This window comes from Salmo salar, chromosome ssa05, assembly GCF_905237065.1.
Source record: "Salmo salar chromosome ssa05, Ssal_v3.1, whole genome shotgun sequence".
NCBI lineage: Eukaryota > Metazoa > Chordata > Actinopteri > Salmoniformes > Salmonidae > Salmo > Salmo salar.
In genome coordinates, this window is record NC_059446.1 from 56,052,978 (window position 1) to 56,079,539 (window position 26,562).

Consider the following 26,562-nt stretch of genomic DNA (forward strand, 5'->3'; position numbering starts at 1 on the left):
CTTCAGCTGTCCCCATAGGAGATCCCTTTTTGGTTCCAGTTAGAACCCTTTTGTGTCACGCGGAGCGGAACAGGTGAACCCAAGAGTAGACTCAGACGGGGAGACTGGGATGAGGTAACCAAAGTATTTATTAAAACACAGGGGGAAGATTGAGGGCAGGCCAGGGGAAGCTCAGGCGGGTTTCAGTAAACCAGGTGTGGAGGCTGAGGCTTTAGCGAGACGTGTTGGGACAGGGTAAGCAGGGACCAGAGTCAGAGCGGGCAGAACTGTAGCGGAGAGGAAAACAGCGTCAGTCAAGGGAAAACAGGCACAACAGGACAACAGGATCTAAAAAGGAACAAATGGCTAGAAACATAGACTGACTGAGCAGAGATTATGATCAGGCAGCATGGAAGTGGCAGGGCTGAGAATTTGTAGAGGTCTTGATCATGAAACAGGTTGCAGCTGGTGGGGGATCTGCCCTGACTCTAGCACACCTGTCTCTGACCACACAATCACACACACAGAGAAAGGGAAAAAGCACTGGGGGAGTGGCGGCAGGTCAAGGAGACACCGGATGAGCAGTAGAGGGTGTGGCAGGAGCATATGTAACATTTTGGGTTCCAGGCAGAATCCTTTTGGGTTCTATATAGAACCCTCTGTAGAAAGGGTTATACCTGGAACCCAAAAGGGTTCTACCTGGAACCAAAAGGGTACTACTAGGAACCAAAACGGGTTCTTCAAAGGGTTATCCTATGTTACTTTTGTGGATTGCTGTACCTTAGGGACTCTGACATGTTAGGTTGCCTTGAAGACAAAAAACAATGTCAATGAGCTTGAACATTATTATTTGTTGTATGTAAAATACAGATGCAAAAATGAGAGTACCTTAGAGGGATATCCAAAGTGGGGAGATTAGAGCTGGCCTTTGGTCTACAGAAAATGGCACACCTAATATGGTTTAATATGTGACATCATCATCAAGAACCATACAAACCTCTCGCTGCAATTTCTTCTGCGTACAAACATTACAGCTCCCCACAGAAAGACACTTCCAACTGCCAGAGCAGTCAGCATCCATGGCAGAACTGTGTTCAAAGAAAGACAGACAGAGAGAGAGAGTGAGAGCAAGAGAGAGAGAGAGTGGGGACACATGGGGAGGCAGAGGAGGAAGAATGACTGTCACTGTGTGCCGATTATAATGATATCAGAAGATTAACAACAGAAATTCCGTACTGAATGCTTACTTACACTGTCCAGCTGTGAATTTTGTGTCAAGGGGCAGCTGCTGGATGTCAGTGGCCAGTGAGTTACTGGCTACACAGGAGACATTCTGGCATCTTTCCACAGGCCCAATGAGTTCTGCTGACACCATATTTTCATCTCTATATGGTGATGGAAGTGAAGGAGGATGGGAGAGTGCTGCTTCCGTTGATCGTCAGTTGACATCCAGAAACAGCAAGGCTGACTGATTTGATCCAATATTATTTTGGACAATGCAGGAGAATGAGGTGTCTCTGCTAACGTTGGGATAGGACATTTTGCCCTGAGTTGAATTCAATTGGATGCTTTGGCCTCCCTGTCGTCTGATCCACACATACCTGCCTGGCTGGGGGTTGCTGTCAGCAACACACTCCAGGTTGACACTATGACCTTCACTGATTGGCTGTTCATCCACCATCACCTTCACACCTACAGGGGCATCTGTTAATAAAGTAGACAAACATGTATTGTGACTATGTAGTCGTTTGTTCTGTAAAATTGAAGATTTATTTAAGTGATGGCCTGTGAACGGAACAATTACACAACTGAGAACAAACAAGAAAGACCACAAACGTACATGAGATGTTAAGAATGACTGGTTGACTCTCAGTTTGGACTGTAGCGAATTGAGCTGTGCATTTCATCTCTTGTTTTGTGCAGTAGGCACGTTCCTCTTCCTTGTATTGTCTCAGTAGACACCCACAGCCCTCCCTTTTCCTCCATGGAAGTCACTGCTGTAGAATTTACAGGCAAACGGCTCCAGTGAAGGGATGGAGGAGAGGATGGGCAGGAATGCCAGACAGTACAGTTGGCCTGGAATAAGGCTCCATTGTTGGATAGTTGGTTGATCCATAGAAGTACAGTGCATTTGGAAAGAATTCAGACCCCTTCACTTTTTCAACATTTTGTTACGTTACAGCCTTATTCTAAAATGGATTCAATCGTTTTTTTCCTCATCAATCTAAGACTTGTCCTGAAGCCACTACTGTGTTGTCTTGGCTGTATGCTTAGGGTCGTTGTCCTGTTGGTTAGGTGAACCCTCGCCCCAGTCTGAGGTCCTGAGTCCTCTGGAGCAGGTTTTCATCAAGGATCTTTTTATACTTTGCTCCGTTCATCTTCTACTTGATCCTGACTTGTCTCGCAGTCCCTGCCGCTGAAACACATCCCCACAGCATTTACATTTTTTATTTCACCTTTATTTAACCAGGTAGACCAGTTGAGAACAAGTTCTCATTTACAACTGAAACCTGGCCAAGATAACGCAAAGCAGTGCGACACAAACAACACAGAGTTACACATGGGATAAACAAACGTACAGTCATTAACACAATAGAAAAATCTATATTCAGTGTGTGCAAATGTAGTAAGATTAGGGAGGTAAGGCAATAAATAGGCCATAGTGGCAAAATAATTACAATTTAGCAATTAAACACTGGAGTGATAGATGTGCAGAAGATGAATGTGCAAGTAGAGGTACTGGGGTGCAAAGGAGCAAAAAAATAAATAACAATATGGGGATGAGGTAGTTGGGTGGGCTATTTACAGATGAGCTGTGTACAGGTGCAATAAATCGGTAAACTACTCTGACAGCTGATGCTTAAAATTAGTGAGGGAGATGTAAGACTCCAGCATCAGTGATTTTTGCAATTCGTTCCAGTTATTGGCAGCAGAGAACTGGAAGGAAAGGCGGTCAAACGAGGAGTTGGATTTGGAGATGACCAGTGAAATATACCTGCTGGAGCGCATGCTACGGATGGGTGCTGCTATGGTGACCAGGTAGCTGAGATAAGGCAAGGCTTTACCTAGCAAAGACCTATAGATGACCTGGAGCCAGTGGGTTTGGCGACGAATATGAAGTCAGGGCCAGCCAACGAGAGCATACAGGTCGCAGTGGTGGGTAGTATATGGGGCTTTGGTGACAAAATGGATGGCACTGTGATAGACTACATCCAATTTGCTTAGTAGAGTGTTGGAGGCTATTTTGTAAGTGACATCACTGAAATCAAGGATCGGTAGAATGGTCAGTTTTACGAGGGTATGTTTGGCAAGCATGACTGAAGGATGCTTTGTTGCGAAATAACAAGCCAATTCTAGATTTAATTTGGGATTGGAGATGCTTAATGTGATTCTGGAAGGAGAGTTTACAGTCAAACCAGACACCTAGGTATTTGTAGTTGTCCACATATTCTAAGTCAGAACTGTCCAGAGTAGTGATGCTAGACAGGCGGGTGCGGGCAGCGATCGGTTAAAGAGCATGCACTTAGTTTTACTTGCATTTAAGAGCAGTTGGAGGCCACGGAAGGAGTGTTGTGTGGCACTGAAGCTCGTCTGGAGGTTTGTTAACACAGTGTCCAAAGAAGGGCCAGAAGTATACAGAATGGTGTCATCTGTGTAGAGGTGGATCAGAGACTCACCAGCAGCAAGAGCGACATCATTGATGTATACAGAGAAAAGAGTCGGCCTGAGAATTGAACCCTGTGGCACACCCATAGAGACTGCCAGAGGTCCGGACAACAGGCCCTCCAATTTGACACACTGAACTCTATCTGAGAAGTAGTTGGTGAACCAGGTGAGGCAGTCATTTGAGAAACCAAGGCTGTCGAGTCTGCCGACAAGAATGCGGTGATTGACAGAGTCGAAAGCCTTGGCCAGGTCGATGAAGAAGGCTGCACAGTATGGTCTTTTATCGATGGTGGTTATGATATCGTTTAGGACCTTGAGTGTGGCTGAGGTGCACCCATGACCAGCTCGGAAACCGGATTGCATGGCAGAGAAGGATTCAAAATAGTCGATGATCTGTTTGTTAACTTGGCTTTCGAAAACTTTAGAAAGGCAGAGTAGGATAGATATAGGTCTGTAACAGTTTGGGTCTAGAGTGTCTTCCCCTTTGAAGAGGGGGATGACCGCGGCAGCTTTCCAATCTTTCGGGATCTCAGACGATATGTAAGAGAGGTTGAAATGGCTAGTAATAGGGGTTGCAACAATTTTGGCAGATGATTTTAGAAAGAGAGGGTCCAGATTGTCTAGCCCAGCTGATTTGTAGGGGTCAAGATTTTGCAGCTCTTTCAGAACATCAGCTATCTGGATTTGGGCGAAGGAGAAATGGGGGAGGCTTGGGCAAGTTGCTGTGGGGGGTGCTGAGCTGTTAATCGGGGTAGGGGTAGCCAGATGGAAAGCATGGCCAGCCGTAGAAAAATGCTTTTTGAAATTCTCGACTATCGTTGATATATCGGTGGTGACAGTGTTTAATAGCCTCAGTGCAGTGGGCAGCTGGGAGGAGGTGCTCTTATTCTCCATGGACTTTACAGTGTCCCAGAACGTTTTGGAGTTTGTGCTACCAGATGAAAATTTCTCTTTGAAAAACTAGCCTTAGCTTTCCTAACTGCCTGTGTATATTGGTTCCTAACTTCCCTGAAAAGATGCATATCGCGGGGGCTATTTAATGCTAAAGCGGTACGCCACAGGATATGTTTGTGCTGGTCAAGGGCAGTCAAGTCAAGTGAACCAAGGGCTATGTTGGTTCTTAGTTCAACAGTTTTTGAATGGGACATGCTTATTTAAGATGGTGAGGAAAGCACTTTTAAAGAATATTCAGGCATTGTCACGTCCTGGCCAGTATAAGGGTTAATTGTCATTTTAGTTTGGTCAGGACGTGGCAGAGGGTATTTGTTTTATGTGGTTCAGGGTGGTGTTTTTGTAGTAAGGGCATTTGATTTAGTATTCCGGGGTTTTTGGGCACTGTTTGAGATTCACGTATTTCTATGTTGATCTAGTTAGTTGTATGTCTATGTTTGGTTCATTGGGGTGGACTTCCAATTGAAGGCAGCTGTGTGGTGTTGCCTTTGATTGGAAGTCCTATATTAGTTGGGTGTGTTTGTCTGTTTAATTGTGGGAGATTGTTTCGTGTTTAGTGTGTGTAAACCTAACAGGACTGTCAGTGTATCGTGCGTTCGTTTTTGTTATTTTGTATGTTCGTTTTGGAATTTATTAAAAGTTCAAAATGAACCATCTCAACTCTGCTGCATATTGGTCCTCATTTTCCGATGATGATTTCGCCATATCATCCTCCGACGAAGAAATCTGACAGGCATCCTCTACTGACAGAATGAGGTCAATATCCTTCCAGGATACCCGGGCCAGGTCGATTAGAAAGGCCTGCTCGCTGAAGTGTTTTAGGGAGCGTTTGACATTGATGAGGGGTCGTCGTTTGACCGCGGACCCATTACGGATGCAGGCAATGAGGCAGTGATCGCTGAGATCCTGGTTGAAGACACCAGAGCACCAGAGACACCAGAGCAAAACTGTAATACTAGCTCCCATGTGGCTCAATGGGTAGAGTGTGGCGCTTGTAACGTCAGGGTTTTGGGTTTGATTCCCACGAGGGGACCAATACGAGAAAATAATACAAATGTATGCACTCACTGCTGTAAGTCGCTCTGGACATCACCCCCAGTGAATAAAAATGAGATAACAAATAGAAAACTGTATGTTGGGGTAGGTCCTGTGGGAAGAGGTTACTGGAAATGCATCACAGTGTACCTGGAGGCTACAAAATGATGTTATAAACCATAATCAGACAGCAGACCATGTATGATGACCTTTGTCAACCAAGGATAACACTGTTAACAATGTACAGATACTTACATTATATTTACATTTCCCAAAATGGTTTGTGCAACCTGTCATTGAAATGTTGTCACAAATCCCCATAAAACTAGAGATTAACATCATGCCTTACCTTCAGAGGAGGTGGTGAGCATCTGTCTGTCTGTCTGTGTTGGCCCTCTGTTCCTCTCACAAAGCGAAACCCACTACATCATCCTTCCCTTTGTTCTTTTCAAACAGAAAACTCACTGAGTCTGCCTGAGCCTACTTTCCAAATGGCCAAGCTTTCAAACACACCTTTGTATTTTTTTTGTTTTTTGTTAAATACTATTGGTACATTCAATGATATTAGAATAAGTTTAAGAGTTTTAAATACCTTGAAAACATTAAAGGTTATACAGAACGTAGGTCATCAAAATGTTGTGAACAATTACATTAGGCTACAATAAAGAACAATAAGGTGGACATTTCATGTTTTTATTTGTTTTGCGGTGAAAAAAAACAGCGTTATATTTTCATTAAGAGCAATATATCTTTGTGAAAGTACAATAGGCCCACATTATATTCATGAAAATCTAGAGAAACTGCAGGTTATCCATCTCCAGTATCTTCATTATTCTGTCTCTGCCTACATTTCCCAGCACACACCTTTCTTCCTCCAGGTAGGAACCGCTAGACGCCTCCCTTCCCCCGTCCACGGACCCCTCATTCTTCTTCTTCATCCACTTCTTCTTCTTCTTCCAAATCACACTGGAATAAAACACGCCACCCCCCTCCTTCTTTGCAGTGCCTTCTGCTGGATCTATAGCAGTGTCAGCGATAGGACTGGGAAGGCTGGTTCGGTCTGTCTCAGAGATGGCTTTGGAGGAAGGCAGGGGTTTGGGACCCGGACTGGGGGCCTCTAGGTCTTGTTTGCATCCCTGTCTCCTGGCCTGACTCGGCATCATGCTGCTGGCGTATATGTCTTCTTTTGACGCAGGAGGATCCTGCAGTAACATACATTTATAGACATTTAACCTATTTTTTTTTTTGTAATTTCATTATCAACATATTTCCAGGATGAATCTGATGATGCTTACCTGTGTCCTCTCACCACTGGTTGGAACTAGGTTCATCCCCACATCACTGTCGTAATATTTGTAATGACCTCTGAGTACCTTAAAACAACGATCCCGAACCCTGTGAAATCATCATACAAGAAACTGGTCAAATCAGATAGCTATTAATAAGTGTACACTTCAGAATCAGGAACTAAGTTAATGTAAAGCACAAAAAGTATAAAGACACAAATATGTGGAGTATTTCCACAACATTAAAAGAGTGATGACCTTACATTCGGAGATACAGTAAAGCACATATCAGTGCTGTCATTAATGCCGAAACAAATATTGCAGTGATGAAGATTGGTAAGGAAACTTGACCTAGGGGAGAACAGAAAAAGCTTTAATTGATAGACTTGCAAAAGTTGTTATCAAGGTTATCAAGATCATTATTGCAGTCAATTATGGTGTCCAACCCCCTTACGAATGATGATGACTGGTTTGTGTATTTCAAAGTACCTATACTGTACAATTATGTTTTGACCAGATCCAAATCGCTTTTACTGCAGAAAAACACCAAATGCTGCACAAAGTGTATGTATGGCATTTGATAACATAAAGAACTTACCTTCAAGAACGTCAGTGCTTTTGTCCAGCCCCTGGTGATTCCCCAGGCATTGAGTACAGAACTGGAGGCTGGAAGATCCTACAGAGTTGGTGCTGAGGCAGACCAGAGTGGGCATGTCCTTCTCCTGTGATTGGTGGGTGGTGAGGGAGATTCTCAGGCCTGTGCTGCCCATTGGCTCTCTGATGACAGTTTTAGTAAAGTGATTGACAGGCTGTCCAGCCAATCGCCACTCCACTTTGGGAGAGGGGTTCCCATGACTCTCACAGGTACAGTTGATCTGATCAGCAGTTCTGATGCAGCGAGATGAGAGCAGGATCTTTGGAGCAACTATAGACAACAGAGGAGGAAGACAGTTAAGTCAAAAATATTTATAACTAACCCGAGGTAGTTCATCTGTGTCGTTTTCAATGGGAGAAAATTAAGCATAGTGGGTAGAACGAGCAAGGAGGTGGGCAGAGCCAAGCAAGAGCTAGCGAGATCCTATTGGCGGGTTCTAGCATGTATTTTCATATTTCTGTTAGGGAACGCTTCCTCTGTGAAGTGTGCGTGTTCAATAACTCAATTTGCCATTGCGGTCCTTGTAAACAGCACAACTTTTAGAAACTTTGACAAAGGGTCACATCTACAAAACTTACTGCACTCTATTCATAACAGATTCTAGTTTTGGGAACAGAAAACTGTATTGAGATCAGGCTTGGTGTGAGCCAAATCAGGTGGAAGCAGTACTCACTAAGCAAGCAGTGTGAGGTCCATTACAGTAGTTCCTAGTGACTCAGATCTACAGTTGAGCTCAGCTCAAAGCTGGGGTTGCTGTTGAGTAATTTTGAGGTGTGAATTTAGCACATCAGTATGTGTGAAACTTATTCCTCAGCCTGAAGAGTCCCCACTTGAACCAGCAAATAGCTGGCTCAAGTGGACACCTGCTCGTCGAACATCTCATTACAAAATCATGGGCATTAATATAGAGTTGGTCCCCCCTTTGCAGCTTTAACAGTCTTCACTATTTCTGCGAAGGCTTTCCACTAGATGTTGGAACATTGCTGCGAGGACTTCCTTCCATTCAGCCACAAGAGCATTAGTGAGGTGGGGCACTGCTGTTGGGCAATTAGGCCTGGCTCGCAGTCGGCATTCCAATTGATCCCAAAGGTGTTCGATGGGGTTGAGGTCAAGGCTATGTGCAGGCCAGTCAAGTTCTTCCACACCAATCTCGACAAACCATTTCTGTATAGACCTCCCTTTGTGCACGGGGCATTGTCATGATGAAACAGGAAAGGGCCTTCCCCAAACTGTTTCCACAAAGTTGGAAGCACAGAATCGTCTTGAATGTCATTGTAGGCTGTAGTGTTAAGATTTCCCTTCACTGGAACTAAGGGGCCTAGCCCGAACCATGAAAAACTGTCCCAGAACATTATTTCTCCTCCACCAAACTTTACAGTTGGCACTATGCATTCGGGCATGTAGCGTTCTCCTGAGTGAAAAAGTTTGGGAACCCCTGGTCTAGACTTAAAAGTAGGAGGATACACATGCAAATAGAAGATGACTAGTCATTGGTGAGAATAATCAGATCAGATTGTGATGTCATGCTGTGGGCGAAAAACTCCATGCCGCCTGAACTTGCTGAAATGCAAAACATATACACTACCATTCAAAAGTTTGGGGTCACTTAGAAATGTCCTTGTTTTCAGCTGTGCTAACATGATTGCAAAAGGGTTTTTTAATGATCAATTAGCCTTTTACAGCTTGGATTAGCTAACACAATGTGTCATTGGAACACAGGAGTGATGGTTGCTGATAATGGACCTCTGTACGCCTATGTAGATATTACATTTAAAAAATCAGCTGTTTCCAGCTACAATAGTCATTTACAACATTAACAATGTCTACACTGTATTTCTGATCAATTTAATGTTTTTTTAAATGACAAAAAAGTTGCTTTTCTTCCAAAAACAAGGACATTTCTAAGTGGCCCCAAACTTTTGAACGGTAGTGTATATTTATATATCATATCTTTTTTTTACAGAACACGTTTCTGACTGCACTGCCCCTTTAAAATATGTTCACAGGACTTGGAAGTGTATCAACTTACATGTCACATCTATGTTAGTAGTTGTTGAGTTGTCCACCCCATGCTTGTTCTCTGCTTCGCAATAGTACCGCCCACTATCATTGATAGCAATCTTATTGAAGGTGAAGCTCTGTCCAGATCCTACAATGACTCCCTCATTCCCATTGACTCTGTACCAGGTGTAGGTCTTCACTGCTGGGTTGGCATTGCTGCTGCAGGTCAGAGTCACAGAGCTGCCCTCTACCACTGAACCAGAGGGACTGACCGACAATGAGGTGTTCTTGGGAGGATCTGAAGAAGTGAAGAAGCATATTGTATGGAAACAGGTAGTTTAGAGTGTGTTATGACAAAAGCCATAGTGCAAAAATATTGTGTACATTTGTTTTTATTTTGCACTTACACATCCCATCTAGTTGAGTGACAGATGAGTTCTGGGATCCAAGACGATTTCTGGTCTCACAATAGAACTGGCTGCTGTCTGCTGGTACCTTGATAGTTAGCATTCTGCTAGACCCCACTTCTGTGACCTGTTCTTGATTGACTCTGTACCAGGTGTAGCTCCCCACTGGGTTGGCATTGCTGCTGCAGGTCAGAGTCACAGAGCTGCCCTCTACCACTGAACTAGAGGGACTGACTGACACTGAGCTGTTTTTTGGTGAATCTGAAAAACAAAACAAATTATCCAGTGAAATGTTATATCTGTTGTTCGATTAAGTGATGATGCCAGATAAGCCGGTGTTTGGAGGATATATTGGCACAGTGTTGTTCATTTATTTATTTATTTTATTTCACCTTTATTTAACCAGGTAGGCTAGTTGAGAACAAGTTCTCATTTGCAACTGCGACCTGGCCAAGATAAAGCGTAGCAATTCAACACATACAACAACACAGAGTTACACATGGAATAAACAAAACATACAGTCAATAATACAGTAGAACAAAAGAAAACAATAAGTCTATATACAGTGAGTGCAAATGAGGTAAGTTAAGGCAATAAATAGGCCATGGTGGCGAAGTAATTACAATATAGCAATTAAACACTGGAATGGTAGATGTGCAGAAGATGAATGTGCAAGTAGAGATACTGGGGTGCAAAGGAGCAAGATAAATAAATAAATACAGTACGGGGATGAGGTAGGTAGATAGATGGGCTGTTTACAGATGGGCTATGTACAGGTGCAGTGATCTGTGAGCTGCTCTGACAGCTGGTGCTTAAAGCTAGTGAGGGAGATATGAGTCTCCAGCTTCAGAGATTTTTGCAGTTCGTTCCAGTCATTGGCAGCAGAGAACTGGAAGGAAAGGCGGCCAAAGGTAGGAATTGGCTTTGGGGGTGACCAGTGAGATATACCTGCTGGAGCGCGTGCTACGAGTGGGTGCTGCTATGGTGACCAGTGAGCTGAGATACGGCGGGGCTTTACCTAGCAGAGACTTGTAGATAACCTGTAGCCAGTGGGTTTGGCGACAAGTATGAAGCGAGGGCCAACCAACGAGAGCGTACAGGTTGCAATGGTGGGTAGTGTATGGGGCTTTGGTGACAAAACGGATGGCACTGTGATTGACTGCATCCAGTTTGTTGAGTAGAGTGTTGGAGGCTATTTTATAGATGACATCACCGAAGTCGAGGATCGGTAGGATGGTCAGTTTTACGAAGGTGTGTTTGGCAGCATGAGTGAAGGATGCTTTGTTGCGATATAGGAAGCCGATTCTAGATTAATTTTGGATTGGAGATGCTTAATGTGAGTCTGGAAGGAGAGTTGTTAGGGCCGAGACAAAGTTGAGGGCAGGCAAACTGTACCAATATATCCTCCAAACACCGGCATTCGAGGGCATTATCACTTTTATACAACAGGACACCAACATATTCAAATAATGACTTACGTATTTTAATTAAAAACATTATTTTTATGAATTTATTCATACTATTGCATCCTTCCACAAGACATAATCCCAACACAAATCTAGGGTTTCTACCCAAGCTGGCTGGTTGTTCGTTCTATTAGTTCGGTTGCCAGAGACGCGACCCAGTCGTTCAGTCTTTGTGTTCTGTATCTATTGGATGCAACCCAGTCGTTGGTTCTAAATGTCCATTGCCATAATTGGCTGGCAACGTTCTTATCCCTTGCTTGCTAGCTAGCGAACTACGGCTAACTGACAGTCATGTCAAACAGTGTAGCCAGAATAACAGCAAAGTAGTGGCATTTGCATTTGTTTAAGCTGTTTTCTAGTGACATTTATTTGGATACATCCATAACAATGAGCTAATGAGGCGCAACTTCGCCTGGCATTGAAAATGTGGTCTCTTGTCAGGACACTTGTTCAGAGGAGCTAGCCAGCAACACAGCTAACACAATCCCATTAAACAGAATCTGGAAAGACAGCAACCTAATTACACATTGTTTTGTTTTACCTGTTTTCTATTGATAGTTCTTTGTATATATCCATAAAAATGATGTTATTCATGATTTTAACTGGCTGAGAAAAGCTGCCTGCCTGTCTGTCTCATCCCTACTACCGACACGTTCATTACTATGGGACATCTGGAGATCTAATTTTAATATTGAAACAATGTTGCAAATGTCAGAGAGACAGACAGCAAGGTTTATACAAATGTCCTCTGTTGAAAACTAAATGTTAGTCTAAAAGAAATGTGAGAGAATGTCAATATGCTTTTTATAGTGGAGATCAAGTTTATAAAGTGCCAGTCTGGGCTGATTAGACAGTGGACTGCACATTCAGATGGAACACAGTATATAGGCATTTTAACATCATAGATTTAGCTGGTGATAATTTGTGGAATAGACACCGGCTGGAATGTGGTTTTAACCAATCAGCATTCAGGATTAGACCCACCCGTTGTATAATGTTTAATAAGTCATGGAACGCGTTTAAAGGAACTCAGTCCGGCTTTCAACTTACACTTGAAAGTTGTAATAATAGAATGCACAAGGTGCATTTTCGTAATTTGGTAGTGAACCATCAGTTTTCTTCATGTCATGTCAGTCATTTCATACCTTGGAGAGATATTTGTAACTTGTCAGAAATGTCAAAATCAAGTAGCCCATGTCAGCTTCTGTTTTTTTTTAGCTAGATGTTTTAGCTCATAGATTTTGTTGTAATGTTTGTGATGCTGAAATATCACATGAATACACATTAGACATGGCAAAATGTATAGACTTACAAGAAACTTTGCTTTAAAACTGCAAAATGTTCTCTGCACTCAATGACAGAATGTGTAGAATTGCAGGAAATAAGCTTTAATAAGCCTGCCAAATTTTCTCTCCATCAACAAGAGGGGTGTGAACAGTTTGTGTCATGAACAGTGCTTGTGCCCATAGAAATAGATGTTTTGCTAGGGGCCTCCCGGGTGGCGCAGTGGTCTGAGGCACCGCATCGCAGTGCTAGCTGTGCCACCAGTGATTCTGGGTTCGAGCCTAGGCTCTGCCGCAGCCGGCCGCGACCGGGAGGCTCATGGGGCGATGCACAATTGGCCCAGTGTCATCCGGGTTTGGCCGGCAGGGATATCCTTGTCTCATTGTGCACTAGCAACTCCTGTGGCTGGCTGGGCGCAGTGCATGCTGACCAGGTCGCTAGGTGTACAGTGTTTCCTCTGATACATTGGTGCGGCTGGCTTCCGGGTTGGATGTGTGTTGTGTCAAGAAGCAGTGCGGCTTGGCTTGGCTTGGTTTGGTTGGGTTGTGTTTCGGAGGATGCATGCCTCTCCCGAGTCTGTATGGGAGTTGCAGCGATGAGACAGGACAGTAACTACTACCAATTGGATACCATGAAAAAGGGGTTAAAAAAAAGAAATAGATGTTTTGTGTGCTCGCAGGGGGAGAGATATTTCCCAATGGTGGAAAAAATGAGTGAAAAAGTTTGGGAACCCCTGGTCCAGACACTCTAGAGCCTACCCCCCACTTACCACTTAAAAGTAGGAGGATACATACTATATACAAATAAAAGATGACAGGTCAGAATAATTACATCAGATTGTGATGACGTGCTGTGGGCCTGAAACTCCATCCCACATGAATAGGCTGAAATTCCAGGATTTTTTTATTTTTATTTTAAGCACTGACCTCAGTGCTTGGAAATATCATTTTTTGAATCACGTTTTTGACTGCACTGCCCCTTTAAAGTATGTTCACAGGATATGGAAGTGTAACAACTTACATTTCACATCTATGTTAGTAGTTGTTGAGTTGTCCACCCCATGCTTGTTCTCTGTTTCGCAATAGTACCGCCCACTATCATTGATAGCAATCTTATTGAAGGTGAAGCTTTGTCCAGATCCTACAATGACTCCCTCATTCCCATTGACTCTGTACCAGGTGTAGGTCTTCACTGCTGGGTTGGCATTGCTGCTGCAGGTCAGAGTCACAGAGCTGCCCTCTACCACTGAACCAGAGGGACTGACCGACAATGAGGTGTTCTTGGGAGGATCTGAAGAAGTGAAGAAGCATATTGTATGGAAACAGGTAGTTTAGAGTGTGTTATGACACTAGCCATAGTGCTAAAATATTGTGTACATTTGTTTTTATTTTGCACTTACACATCCCATCTAGTTGAGTGACAGATGAGTTCTGGAATCCAAGACGATTTCTGGTCTCACAATAGAACTGGCTGTTGTCTGCTGGTACCTTGATAGTTAGCATTCTGCTAGACCCCACTTCTGTGACCTGTTCTTGATTGACTCTGTACCAGGTGTAGCTCCCCGCTGGGTTGGCATTGCTGCTGCAGGTCAGAGTCACAGGGCTGCCCTCTACCACTGAACTAGAGGGACTGACTGACACTGAGATGTTTTTTGGTGGGTCTGGAAAACAACAAAAAATATGCAATTAAAATGTTCTACCTGTTTTTTTTTGTTGTTTAATAAGTTATTACTTGAGGCCCCAGTATGTTTGAAATGTTGTACTTACATAGCACATTCAGTAGAATGATTGATGAGTTCTTTGTCCCATGGTCATTTCTGGCCTCACAGTAAAACTGGTGGTTGTCTGTAGATGCTTCCGTTTTTAACTCTTTTTCATTAGCAATTCGTGTCACTTGGCCTCCATTGACTCTGTACCAGGTGTAGTTTTTCACAGCTGGGTTGGCATTGCTGCTGCAGGTCAGAGTCACAGAGCTGCCCTCTACCACTGAACCAGAGGGACTGACTGACACTGAGGTGTTCTTGGGAGGAACTGAAGAGACAGGTGTAAAAACAGTAAAAAGGCTGTAAAAAGTTGTAAAACTTGGTGCTATCCTCACAACTAAAATTGAGTACAAACAATAGTTCCAGAATTATACTTACACAATACATTCAGTTCAATGACTGATGAGTTCTTAGTGCCATGGTCATTTGTGGCACCACAGTAAAACTGTCTGTGATCTGTGTACACCTGGGTCTGATGTTTGTCTCCATGTCCTATTGATGTCACCTGAACTCCATTGACTCTGTACCAGGTGTAGCTCACTGCTGGATTGGCATCGCTGCTGCAGGTCAGAGTCACAGAGCTGCCCTCTACCACTGAACCAGAGGGACTGACTGACACTGAGGTGTTCTTGGGAGGGTCTGAGGGGAAGGAACAACAGCTAATGAATGAAAAAAGTAAGCATAGTGTGTGTTATGATACTGGCTACACACTTAGAGAATAGGGTTCCTCCAGGGTTATTATGGAAGAGTGACGGCTCAAAGAACCCTTTGAGCTCTTCATTGATTCTTTCCTCTCTTTGTGAAAGTTAAAATGTAAGGGGCGGCGGCTCATTCAAATATTTTGGGATGTGGTTTGCGCACAGCTCTTCTTGTGCAACCACGAGTGAGAGTGTCATTCCAGTTTATCTTATCTTTTTGTGTTATGCTATTTCATCATCATTATGACTACGGTCAGTCACAGTGTCTTGTGAAATACTCCTGAAATACTCGACTGAGAACCATTCTCTCCTCAGATGTCTCCAGCTGTTCTAGAGCTGGCACACCTGACTCAACTTGTCAATTAACACAGTTATAACACCTAAAGAATTTTAAAAGCCCAGTGCTGTCAAAAATAGGTATTCCTGTGTTTCATATAAACTGATTCTATCAAGCATTAGGAACACCTTCTTAATATTGAGTTGCACCCCTCGTCCCCGTCTCCTTTTTCCCTCATAACAGCCTCAATTCATCGGGGAAAGGACTCTACAAGGTGTCAAAAGAGTCCCACAGCTCTGACAAGACGGCTGGATGTCCTTTGGATGGTGGACAATTCTTGATACACACGGAAAACTGTTGAGCGTGAAAAACACAGCAGGTTTACAGATCTTGACACAAACCCGTGCGCCTGGCACCTACTGCCATACCCTGTTCAAAGGCACTAAAATATTTGGTCTTGCTCATTCACCCTCTGAATAGCGCACATATACAATCCATGTGTTAATTGTCTCAAGGCTTAAAAATCCTTCTTCAACCCGTCTCCTCCACTACATCTACACTGATTGAAGTGGATTTAACAAGTGACATCAATACGGGATCATAGCCTTCACCTGGAATCACATGGTGAGTCTATGTCATGGAATGAGCAGGTGTTCTTAATGTTATGTACACTCAGTGTATATTTCCACACTATGAGTGTCACGTCCTGACCATAGAAAGCTTTTATTTTATATGGTAGAGTAGGTCAGGGCGTGACAGGGGGTTTTGTCTAGTTTATTTATGTCTATGTTGGTTCTAGTTTCTTTTTTCTATGTTGGGGTTTTGTCTAGTTTATGTATTTCTATGTTGGGTTCTAGTTTCTGTATTTCTATGCTGTTGTTTTTTTGGGATGATCTCCAATTAGAGGCAGCTGGTTATCGTCGTCTCTAATTGGGGATCACATTTAAGTTGTTGTTTTTCCCACTAGGTTTTGTGGGAGATTGTTTTGAGTTAGTGTATGTTGCACCTCTTCGTCACGGTTTGTTGTTTTGTTTATTTGTATGTCTTGCATAGTTTCACAGTTAAAATAAAATGTGGAACGATACACACGCTGCGCCTTGGTCCCATTCTTCAGACAGACGTGACAATGAGGTTGGAATAATACTGTGAAATTGTAAAAACGTATGATAACGGCCTTTTAACGTAATAGCTGTTTGAAAAGATGGTCTGAAATCTTCGCCTGTTTTGGTGGGATGGAATTTTGGCCTGCCTGGTGACAGAAATTATTCTGCTAAGAAGATATTTTTGTTTCTTTTTGACAAATTTTTATTTGAAACAATCCCAGTTAGGTACTTAATTGCTATTCAGATATAAGATATTGAGATAAAAATGGCTGCATTGGACCTTTAACAATATAATTTGGTTAAACAAAATAATGAACCCTGTATGGTTCTTCAAAAAGATTTACAAAGAACCTTTGAGATCAAGGAAGTATCTTTATAAAACTATTGTCCATAAAGATTCTATATTAAAAAAAACATGAAAAAGGGTTCTATATAGCCCCCAAAAGGGTTGTAACCATAGCAGAACCCTGTTTTGGTGCTCTTCAGAACCTTTTATTAAAGATTCTTTATAGAACCTTAGGAAAGGGTTCTTTATATCACCACAGAGGTTCCATTTAAAACCTTATGAGCATGGTTATTTATAGAAGCTTATTTTTGTATATATATATTTATAACACCAACAAAAGATCCACTATGGCTACAAGCCAAAGAACCCTAATTTGGCACTATATAGAACAATTATTTTTGTGTGTATAGTACAAAAATATTATACATATTAATTTTATTGTGTACTTACACATCATATCTAGTTGAAAGGCAGAGGATTTCTGGATTCCATGGTCATTTTTGGCCTCACAGTAGAACTTGCTGTTATCTGTCAACACCTGGACAGTTAGCTCTGGCATATTCTTCACTGGTATCTCCCGAGCTCCCCTGATTGTGTACCAGGTGTAGGTCTTCACTGCTGGATTGGCATTGCTGTTGCAGGTCAGAGTCACAGAACTGCCCTCTATCACTGAACCAGAGGGACTGACTGACACGGAGGTGTTCTTTGGGGAGTCTAAAGAAGAAAATACTAATGTGTGTGTGTGTGTATATATATATATATATATATATATATATATATATATATATATATATATATATATATATATATACACAGTTGAAGTCAGAAGTTTACATACACTTAGGTTAGAGTCATTAAAACTCATTTTTCAACCACTCCACAAATTTCTTGTTAACAAACTATAGTTTTGGCAAGTCGGTAAGGACATCTAATTTGTGCATGACACAAGTCATTTTTCCAACAATTGTTTACAGGCAGATTATTTCACTTATAATTCACTGTATCACAATTCCAGTGGGTCAGAAGTTTACATACACTAAGTTGACTGTGCCTTTAAACAGCTTGGAAAATTCCAGAAAATGATGTCATGGCTTTAGAAGCTTCTGATAGGCTAATTGACATCATTTGAGTCAATTGGAGGTGTACCTGTGGATGTATTTCAAGGCCTACCTTCAAACTCAGTGTCTCTTTGCTTGACATCATGGGAAAATCAAAAGAAATCAGCCAAGACATCAGAAAAAGATATTGTAGACCTCCACAAGTCTGGTTCATCCTTGGGAGCCATTTCCAAATGCCTGAAGGTACCACGTTCATCTGTACAAACAATAGTATGCAAGCATGAACACCATGGGACCACGAAGCCATCATACCGCTCAGGAAGGAGACGCGTTCTGTCTCCTAGAGATGAATGTACTTTGGTGCGAAAAGTGCAAATCAATCCCAGAACAACAGCAAAGGACCTTGTGAAGATGCTGGAGGAAACGGGTACAAAAGTATCTATATCCACAGTAAAACGAGTCCTATATCGACATAACCTGAAAGGCCGCTCAGCAAGGAAGAAGCCACTGCTCCAAAACCACCATAAAAAAGCCAGACTAACGTTTGCAACTGCACATGGGGACAAAGATCGTACTTTTGGAAGAAATGTCCTCTGGTCTGATGAAACAAATATAGAACTGTTTGGACATAATGACCATTGTTATGTTTTGAGGAAAAAGGGGGAGGCTTGCAAGCTGAAGAACACCATCCCAACCGTGAAGCATGGGGGTGGCAGCATCATGTTGTGGGGGTGCTTTGCTGCAGGAGGGACTGGTGCACTTCACAAAATAAATGGCATCATGAGGCAGGAACATTATGTGGATATATTGAAGCAACATCTCAAGACATCAGTCAGGAAGTTAAAGCTTGGTCGCAAATGGGTCTTCCAAATGGACAATGGCCCCAAGCATACTTCCAAAGTTGTGCCAAAATGGCTTAAAGACAACAAAGTCAAGGTATTGGAGTGGCCATCACAAAGTCCTGACCTCAATCCCATAGAAAATTTGTGGGCAGAACTGAAAAAGTGTGTGCAAGCAAGGAGGCCTACAACCTGACTCAGTTACACCAGCTCTGTTAGGTGGAATGGGCCAAAATTCACCCAACTTATTGTGGGACGCTTGTGGAAGGCTACCCAAAACGTTTGACCCAAGTTAAACAATTTAAAGGCAATGTAACCAAATACAAATTGAGTGTATATAAATTTCTGACCCACTGGGAACGTGATGAAAGAAATAAAATCTGAAATAAATCATTCTCTCTACTTTTATTCTGACATTTCACATTCTTAAAATAAAGTGGTGATCCTAACTGACCTAAGACAGGGAATTTTTACTAGGATTAAATGTCAGGAATTGTGAAATACTGTGTTTATGTATTTGGCTAAGGTGTATGTAAACTTCTGACTTCAACTGTACAAAGTGATTGCAAAGAAATGTTCAATACTTGTATTTAATATGGATGGGCATTTGAAAAAACATCAGTGTTTGAGTACTCTCGTAAAAATACATGTGAGTTGTACTGGTTGCGCTGGTTATTCTTTACACAACTGAAAAACAAACTGAATTTTTTTTCACTGCATTTGACATACTGTATTCTCAAAACATCAAATACATCTTAGAGTTGAAATGTCAGTGCTTATAAATTTAACCAGCTAAATAGTTGCATTTGTACATTTTGAGTACTTGCATTTGATTATAGTACACAAATACAAACCTTGAATCGAGTACCTGAGTACTCAAATACTAGCGCTCATCCATAGTATTTCATTGTATACTTACACATTACATCCAGTTCAAAGACTGATGAGTTCTGTGTTCCATGGACATTTCTGGCTTCACAGTAGAACTTTCTTTGATCTGTGGACACCTGGGTCTGATGTTTCTCTCCATGTCCTATTGATGTCCCCTGAACTCCATTGACTCTGTACCAGTTGTAGGTCTTCACTGCTGGGTTGGCATTGCTGCTGCAGGTCAGAGTCACAGAACTGTCCTCTACCACTGGACCAGAGGGACTGACTAACACTGAGGTATACATGGGAGGATCTGAAAAACAGGGACAATGTTTGAAACAAGTGAATTTAGTGGTGCCACCATTGCACCCATTGCTACTGAGATAGTGCAAGTACTTACATGGCAAATCTAGTTGAATGACAGAGGAGTTCTCGGTTCCATGGTCATTTCTGGCTTCACAGTAGAACAGACTGTTGTTTGCAGACACCTGGATAGTTAGCATTCTGCTAGACCCCATTGTTGTCACTTGAACTCCATTGACTCTGTACCAGGTGTAGCTCACTGCTGGGTTGGCATTGCTGCTGCAGGTCAGAGTCACGGAGCTGCCCTCTACCACTGGACCAGAGGGACTGACTGACACTGAGGTGTTCTTGGGAGAAACTTAGAGAAAGTGCACACAATCTTATTCATGTTTGACTGAAATAAAACCAACCAACTGATGCTAATATGAGGTGGAAAAAAAGTCCAAATGATCTTACATAGAACCGTGACGGTCAGACTAGTTTCAGGTGACTTGACATTCCTGTCGTCTTGTTGTTTGTAGAGAGCAGTGCAGGAGATGTACTGTTCATGATGGAGGTATGAAGCAGTGAAGGTCAGAGAAGAGGTCTTGACTTGAGTTTTATCTTGATTCTCCTGTAGTCTCTCCACACTTTGACCCAGACTGGGGGTCCATGTCAGAGTTGGGTGGCGAGAGGGACATGGGGCTGCAGCAGAGCAAATCAAACTCACTGAGGTCCCCTCCCTCACTTCCACTGTAGCTGGGGTTAGAGTGGGTGTGGGGGGAGCGTCTAGAATAGAAAGACATGTTCCTAGCTCAATTAAACTAAAAGGAACAAAAACACCCACAATCAATGATAATCAATCAATTGATCAAAAAGATGTGAAAACAAAGTCTATAATCACAAATATGTTTAAGACAATTTCATGTAGTTTTGTCGAGGTAAAGTGTATAGAATCATGTGTGGTCAATAATTCCGTTTGATTGGATAGCTATGTGTCCTACCTGCGATATTGACTTGAACAGGTGTGCCAAAATTAAACTTGACACAATTGCCACATTCTAGTCTGAGGTAATACGTGTCACCAGTAGGCATGTTGTCCAGGATTGTAGTACAGTCTTTCTGGTTCAAGTTCCCAGATGGACTGGAGCCTACTGTGTTTGTCTTATCTGTTCCACCTCTCATCCAAATGGCATTACATGAGTGAGTTTTTAGGCAGGGATTATAGTCCACTGACTCCAAAGAACCAAGTGTAAATGAGCAGGGAATGCGCACACATGATCCCTTCAGAGCCTTTATACTCTGAGGCATCAAGGCTGTCCAATCTGCACAGAGAACACCTAAAACACACACACAACAGCACAAGTCTTTATAGAGTTCCATGCGACTCATTCAATTCAACAAAGACAGCGTTTTAGATGTACTGTATTTCAGCACCAGCTTTCTCTGTAAATCCATTTTTCCAGCTGGGTGACACTTTATTTGAATTTTTATATTTACGATCAACATAGGACATATGTTAGGGTGTGAGTGTGTATCAAGAACTAATTCATTATTATTACCAGACATTGCTGCTGCACATATCATCTTAGCCAGGGGTGAAAGTAGGTTTAATTTCTTCTCGGTACGGGACCACTTATGTGTGCATTTTTATGGGCCTAATCATAGAATTAGTTATAGAATCCATGTTAATTCAATAGGATCTCTGTGGGCCAAGTCATAAAGATTTGTCATTTAACTTTTAAAATGTATTACCTTTATTTATGTCATAAACACAACCAGTCATGATGTTTACATCTGATTGCGTCATCGGAAACACTTTAAGTGGCCCCTTTACTAGGCTGTACCCGAGCACGTTCCTCCACCCGAACCACATCACATTATGGAGCGTGGGCTATACCACACGTTTTCAAGTAAATTCACAAATGTTTCATGCCTCTGACATGCGGTAATGATAAATAATACTGTAATAGCCTACTTCTTATGATATTTTTTTCTTTATTATTGTGATAGGCTCATGTTTTACCGGTACGGCGTACCTCCACTATTTATTTTGCTTGGACACCATACTGGACCGTACCACCTTACTTTCACCCCTGACCTTGGCCAGTGATCCCAACTCCCACAGCCACCCACCTTGCAGCAGACAGCCACTGAGGAGGAATCTTAAAGCGCCAGCCATGTCTCTGTCAGGAAGGAGCAGAGGGAATAACACTGTTATTGGCTTGTATTACCTCTGCATGTGAAATTAAGGATTTCTTTTTTTTACAGTCAACATCCACTGTGTGGCATTTATTCATAGTATAGAGGTAGACCTGTTACGGATTCCCCTGCCTGTGAGACTTGCTCCACCTATCCCCTGATGCTGCCAGAGAGACTAGGGGGTCATAAACTGTCTGCCCAAACTCCCAGTGACCTCTGTGACCAGGCCACTGCTAGGTTGCCAGAATCAGGTGGTTGCTATGGGGTAGGACACCTGACAATCTTCTTGCCTGCTCTCTTCAAGTAACCTGTCTAAGTCACTATCGCCTTGTAGCTTTCATTTCTGTAGCCATGAAATGCTTTGAAAGGCTGGTGGCTCACATCAACAACCTCATCCCAGGAACCCTGGACCATCTCCAATTCGCATACCGCACTAACAGATCCACAGATGACGCAATCTCTATTGCACTCCACACTGCCCTCTCCAACCTGGACAAGAGGAACATCTTTCTGAGAATTCTGTTCATTGACTACAGCTCAGCGTTCAACACCATAGTGCCCTCCAGGCTCACCACTAAGCTCAGGACCCTGGAACTGAACACCTCCCTCTGTAACTGGATCCTGGACTTCCTGACGGGTCACCCCTAGGTGGTGAGGGTAGGCGACAACACATCCACCATGCTGATTCTCAACACATGGGCACCTCAGGGGTGCATGCTTAGTCCTCTCCTGTACTCCCTAATCCCCCACGACTGTGTGGCAGCGCACAACTCCAACACCATCATTAAGTTTACTGACGACACAGCGGTGGTAGGCCTGATCACCAACGACAACAAGAAAGCCTATTAGGTAGGGGATCAGAGACCTGGCAGTGTGGTGCCAGGACAACAACCTCTCCCTCAACAAAGGAGCTGATCGTGGACTACAGGAAATTGAACTTGATTTGACAGATGTCAATGTAAAAAACCTAATGAAAAATGAATTTATAAGAATGCTGTAAGTACAGAAATTGTTTGCTCAGTTGGAAATAATATCCAACTAGTCAGTGAAAACTGTATGGAGTTTGGAGTTTGTGACAGCAACTATGTTAGCTTATTACAGTATTATAGACACTATGTCCTGGAAACGTCTTACATTCTAACAACTCTTGTGTGGCTTGTGAGAGTCATAGTCGAGCAGTCTGTAGCACAAACACACAATGTTTTAACAGGGGTTAGAATTCCAAAACGTCTAGGCATCACAGTGGAACTGTAGTAACCTCCATACGACACATTAGCCCAAATCATATAGCCTCGTACAAACCATTGTGATCTCACATTCGGTCGAAACAGAATGTGAGCTCGCGAGATCAGGATGATTTGTACGAGGCTAATGTAAGTGCTTGAGTGGGTGGTAGCATCACAAATCCAACACAGGGCCTCTCATGAACTTTCGTACCCCTCCAGTCGGGCTTCTGGCCTATGCATAGCACTGAAACTGCCTTGGTAAAGGTAGTGAACGACCTCCTCTGTGCTGCTGAGTTCCCTGCAAGTTACCAGGACGTCATTGAGGACCATGTTAGGACGTTTGTAAAATGTTCTCAAGACATTAGCTTTACCAGTCATCAGGGGCCAGTTTTTCAAATTGATTAATCTGGATTAGAATGGGATCAAGGTAGTCCTGATTTTCGGCATCAAAACTATCCTAATCACCACTTTTGAGTTTTGAAAAATGCAAAAAACAAGATTTAATCCTGATTAAAGGTCAGATTGGATTACCAAATCCGGATCCCCATCTGGAGGATCAGAATAAAACATTTCCATTTTGAAAAACGCAATTCTAACATTTAAATCTATTCGATTCACAGAAAAAACAGCTCAAAAACAGCCAGATCAATCTGATCCTGGATTGCAAAAAAGCGGATTACAGAATCCGGATCATTCTGATCCAGATAAAAAAGTGAAACTGGACCATGAGATTTGAACTCATAACCTCTGTATTTGCAGTTGCTGATCTTTCTGCTGCCCTATATAGAGGGTTCTAGATCACTCTGCAAAGGGTTCTAGCCAGCACCAAAAAGGGTTCCCCTATGAGGACAAACCGAAGAACACCTTTTTTTCTAAGAGCGTAACTGTTGGTTGATTGATCAATAGGACTGTAAAGTTCCCAAAAGTAAGACTCCCGTGGTATTTATATATTTGCAGAAAACCATTCAGGTTTCTTTTGTGACTACTGCTGTGTGCTACTGCTTTCAAAACAATGATCTAACCAAAGTCGTGCTGTGCTGCTGCCTGTAAACACACAGTCCAGTGCAGTGCAATATCAAAGTGAATGGCACACACCCGTATAGCTCTGATTAGTTATGGCGCAGCGGTCTGTGTCCAGTGTTTTTATTTAATGAAGTGTCTATTAATTGCCCAAACGCACCGCCACTTTCCCATTTGTATTAATATAGAATTTTTACAAATACCTGACTCTACGTCATTTCCAAACATTCTATGAATGGATGAAAACATGAACATTTGCACATCTTTATGCTTGCTTGTCACAAAATGTAAACAAATACATCATATTCTTCCCGAGTGTGTATATGCACAGATTGTAATAAGATTTGATGGTGCTAACACAGTGTAAATTCCTCTTTAACGGTTACATTTTACATTCCAGTGCCTTTATTGCTGTGTAATTGTTCCTGTAGTGTAACAAGTATTGTAGTTACTCATTGTTATGCTGGACTTACCCTGTACTTAGGGTTAGGGTAAGGGTTAGGGTTACTGCTGTAAGTACAAGCACACTGTAACAATGAGTAATTACAATACTTATTACACTGTACTCACAGGAATAACTACACAGTAAAATGTTCCAATCAATTACCAAAATATATATATATATATTTGAGTAATAAGGGCACCATAATATAAAGTGTTACCGAGTATAATCAATAAAACTGGAGCTATTTTGATGAGTAAATAAGTATTCGCTCCTATACATTTATTATGACATTATTAAATAACGTACCTTTTTTTGCCAACAGATAGAATAGTAGGAAGGATCAAATAAGAAGTATGTTGTGTATGTATGTCCTATTCAACTGCAACTGTGTCTGACTGACTGTCTGACTGTCTGACTGTCTGACTGACTGACTGACTGTGTCTTTGGAAAATGAGGAACTTTCAAAGCTGTATGTATTATAAATCTTTAACCCTGCGAGACCCAAGCATAGATCCAAATGAGGAAAAAAATGTTATTACCCTTGAGAAATACTTGTAATAGGCCTCTGATATTAAAAATAATCAGTTTTTTTATTTTGTTTGTAGAAGGAATTTCTGGAAACAGCAAAAATGCAACATTAGGCTTCGACGGTAGAAAATTGCGAAATTCTATAAAAATCACATCAAAATGGATCAAAAGCATTGAGAATATTGTGTAATGGTATTTACATCGGAAATTAAGTCATATTTTGTCTGAAATAGCAACATTGGTCAACTTGACCAATCCAACTATCATGCTATCAAAAACTAATATTTTTGAAAGCATTCATTATTTTGTGGGTTTCCTATATATGGAGAACATCTATCGTACTTGTATTAATATTTGTTTGGTTGTCCTTTCTGGCTTAACTTGGAAAGATAACCTCCTATCTTACTGCTGAGAGTTTTTGTTCTACCCGCGCTGCTGACAACTATTTTTGTCCGCTCGTACAGGAGTAATAAAGGCTTAGTTCACTAATTTCTGATTTATCAGGGGGTGCTGCTCAGCACCCCTACCTCCCACAGCTATGCTTGGTTGTCCATATTTGCAGAATTTGGAAGGGAAACAATCTCTCTAACTTGTCTATCAATATATGAATGTGGCCCTACGTCTCAGTTTGGAAACTCTTTAAGCCCAATGTTGTCTTTTTGTGACACTTATAAAACTACTGTACCTTTAGCTCTGGCTCAGAATGTTTCATTCTCAATATCCTTTATTTTCTACATAATCACCACATATTAAAGAAGACAGGAAAAATATGTAATCTACTTGTCTAGCATGGACACAACACATGCTTGTGTAGGGGACTCGTGTGGTCTCAGACGAGTGGACAGCTTTCTAATGTTTCAGAGGCTACAGATGCCACAATAATCATGATGACATACAAAAAATACTACTAAGAGATACATCTGGGACTGAGGAGATGTAGTCTAACATTCTTTTTGGGGTTTGGGACCTGTGCAGGATGCAATTTTGCAGCCGTGGGTCTCAGATATACTGTAACACTGGTCCACCCAAATGTGTATATTTTCATATACTAACTTCCATCTCGTTTTCTTGATCCCTGCTATTGAGTGTCAGTGCTGTTCAGCCGATAAATCATTTAACAGGTTGTATTTTCACCAAGTAACGTTTATTCTTATTACAAAAGCAAGTGAACAAATGGTAGCAACAGTATATCAACAGAGATGATGGAATTAACACTGGTTCCATAATTAAACAGTA

At 42.0% G+C, this 26,562-nt stretch overlaps 1 protein-coding gene across 1 annotated transcript; it reads right to left on the bottom strand.

Moving 5' to 3' along the window:
* Positions 1-6,310: 6,310 nt before the first annotated feature.
* LOC106605162 (B-cell receptor CD22) lies at positions 6,311-25,234 on the bottom strand. Its single transcript, XM_014200537.2, has 17 exons — positions 25,105-25,234; positions 22,042-22,091; positions 20,910-21,245; positions 20,383-20,694; positions 20,024-20,284; positions 19,673-19,936; positions 17,307-17,570; positions 14,871-15,131; positions 14,497-14,760; positions 14,130-14,390; positions 13,751-14,020; positions 9,981-10,241; positions 9,602-9,871; positions 7,516-7,842; positions 7,181-7,268; positions 6,927-7,026; positions 6,311-6,833 (listed from the first exon to the last, which is right to left on the bottom strand). The coding sequence occupies exons 2-17, from the start codon at positions 22,085-22,087 to the stop codon at positions 6,423-6,425; spliced, it is 3,996 nt and encodes a 1,331-aa protein (XP_014056012.2). The 5' UTR covers positions 22,088-22,091; positions 25,105-25,234; the 3' UTR covers positions 6,311-6,422.
* Positions 25,235-26,562: the final 1,328 nt, after the last annotated feature.

Excerpts from the sequence above, each read along its gene's own strand:
- LOC106605162 (XM_014200537.2), bottom strand. The coding sequence starts at position 22,087 with ATGGCTGGCGCTTTAAGATTCCTCCTCAGTGGCTGTCTGCTGCAAG. Across the intron at positions 9,872-9,980 it reads CACTCAACTAGATGGGATGT|ATCCTCCCAAGAACACCTCA; the intron begins GTAAGTGCAAAA and ends TCACTTCTTCAG. Across the intron at positions 7,843-9,601 it reads TACTAACATAGATGTGACAT|TTGCTCCAAAGATCCTGCTC; the intron begins GTAAGTTGATAC and ends TGTTGTCTATAG.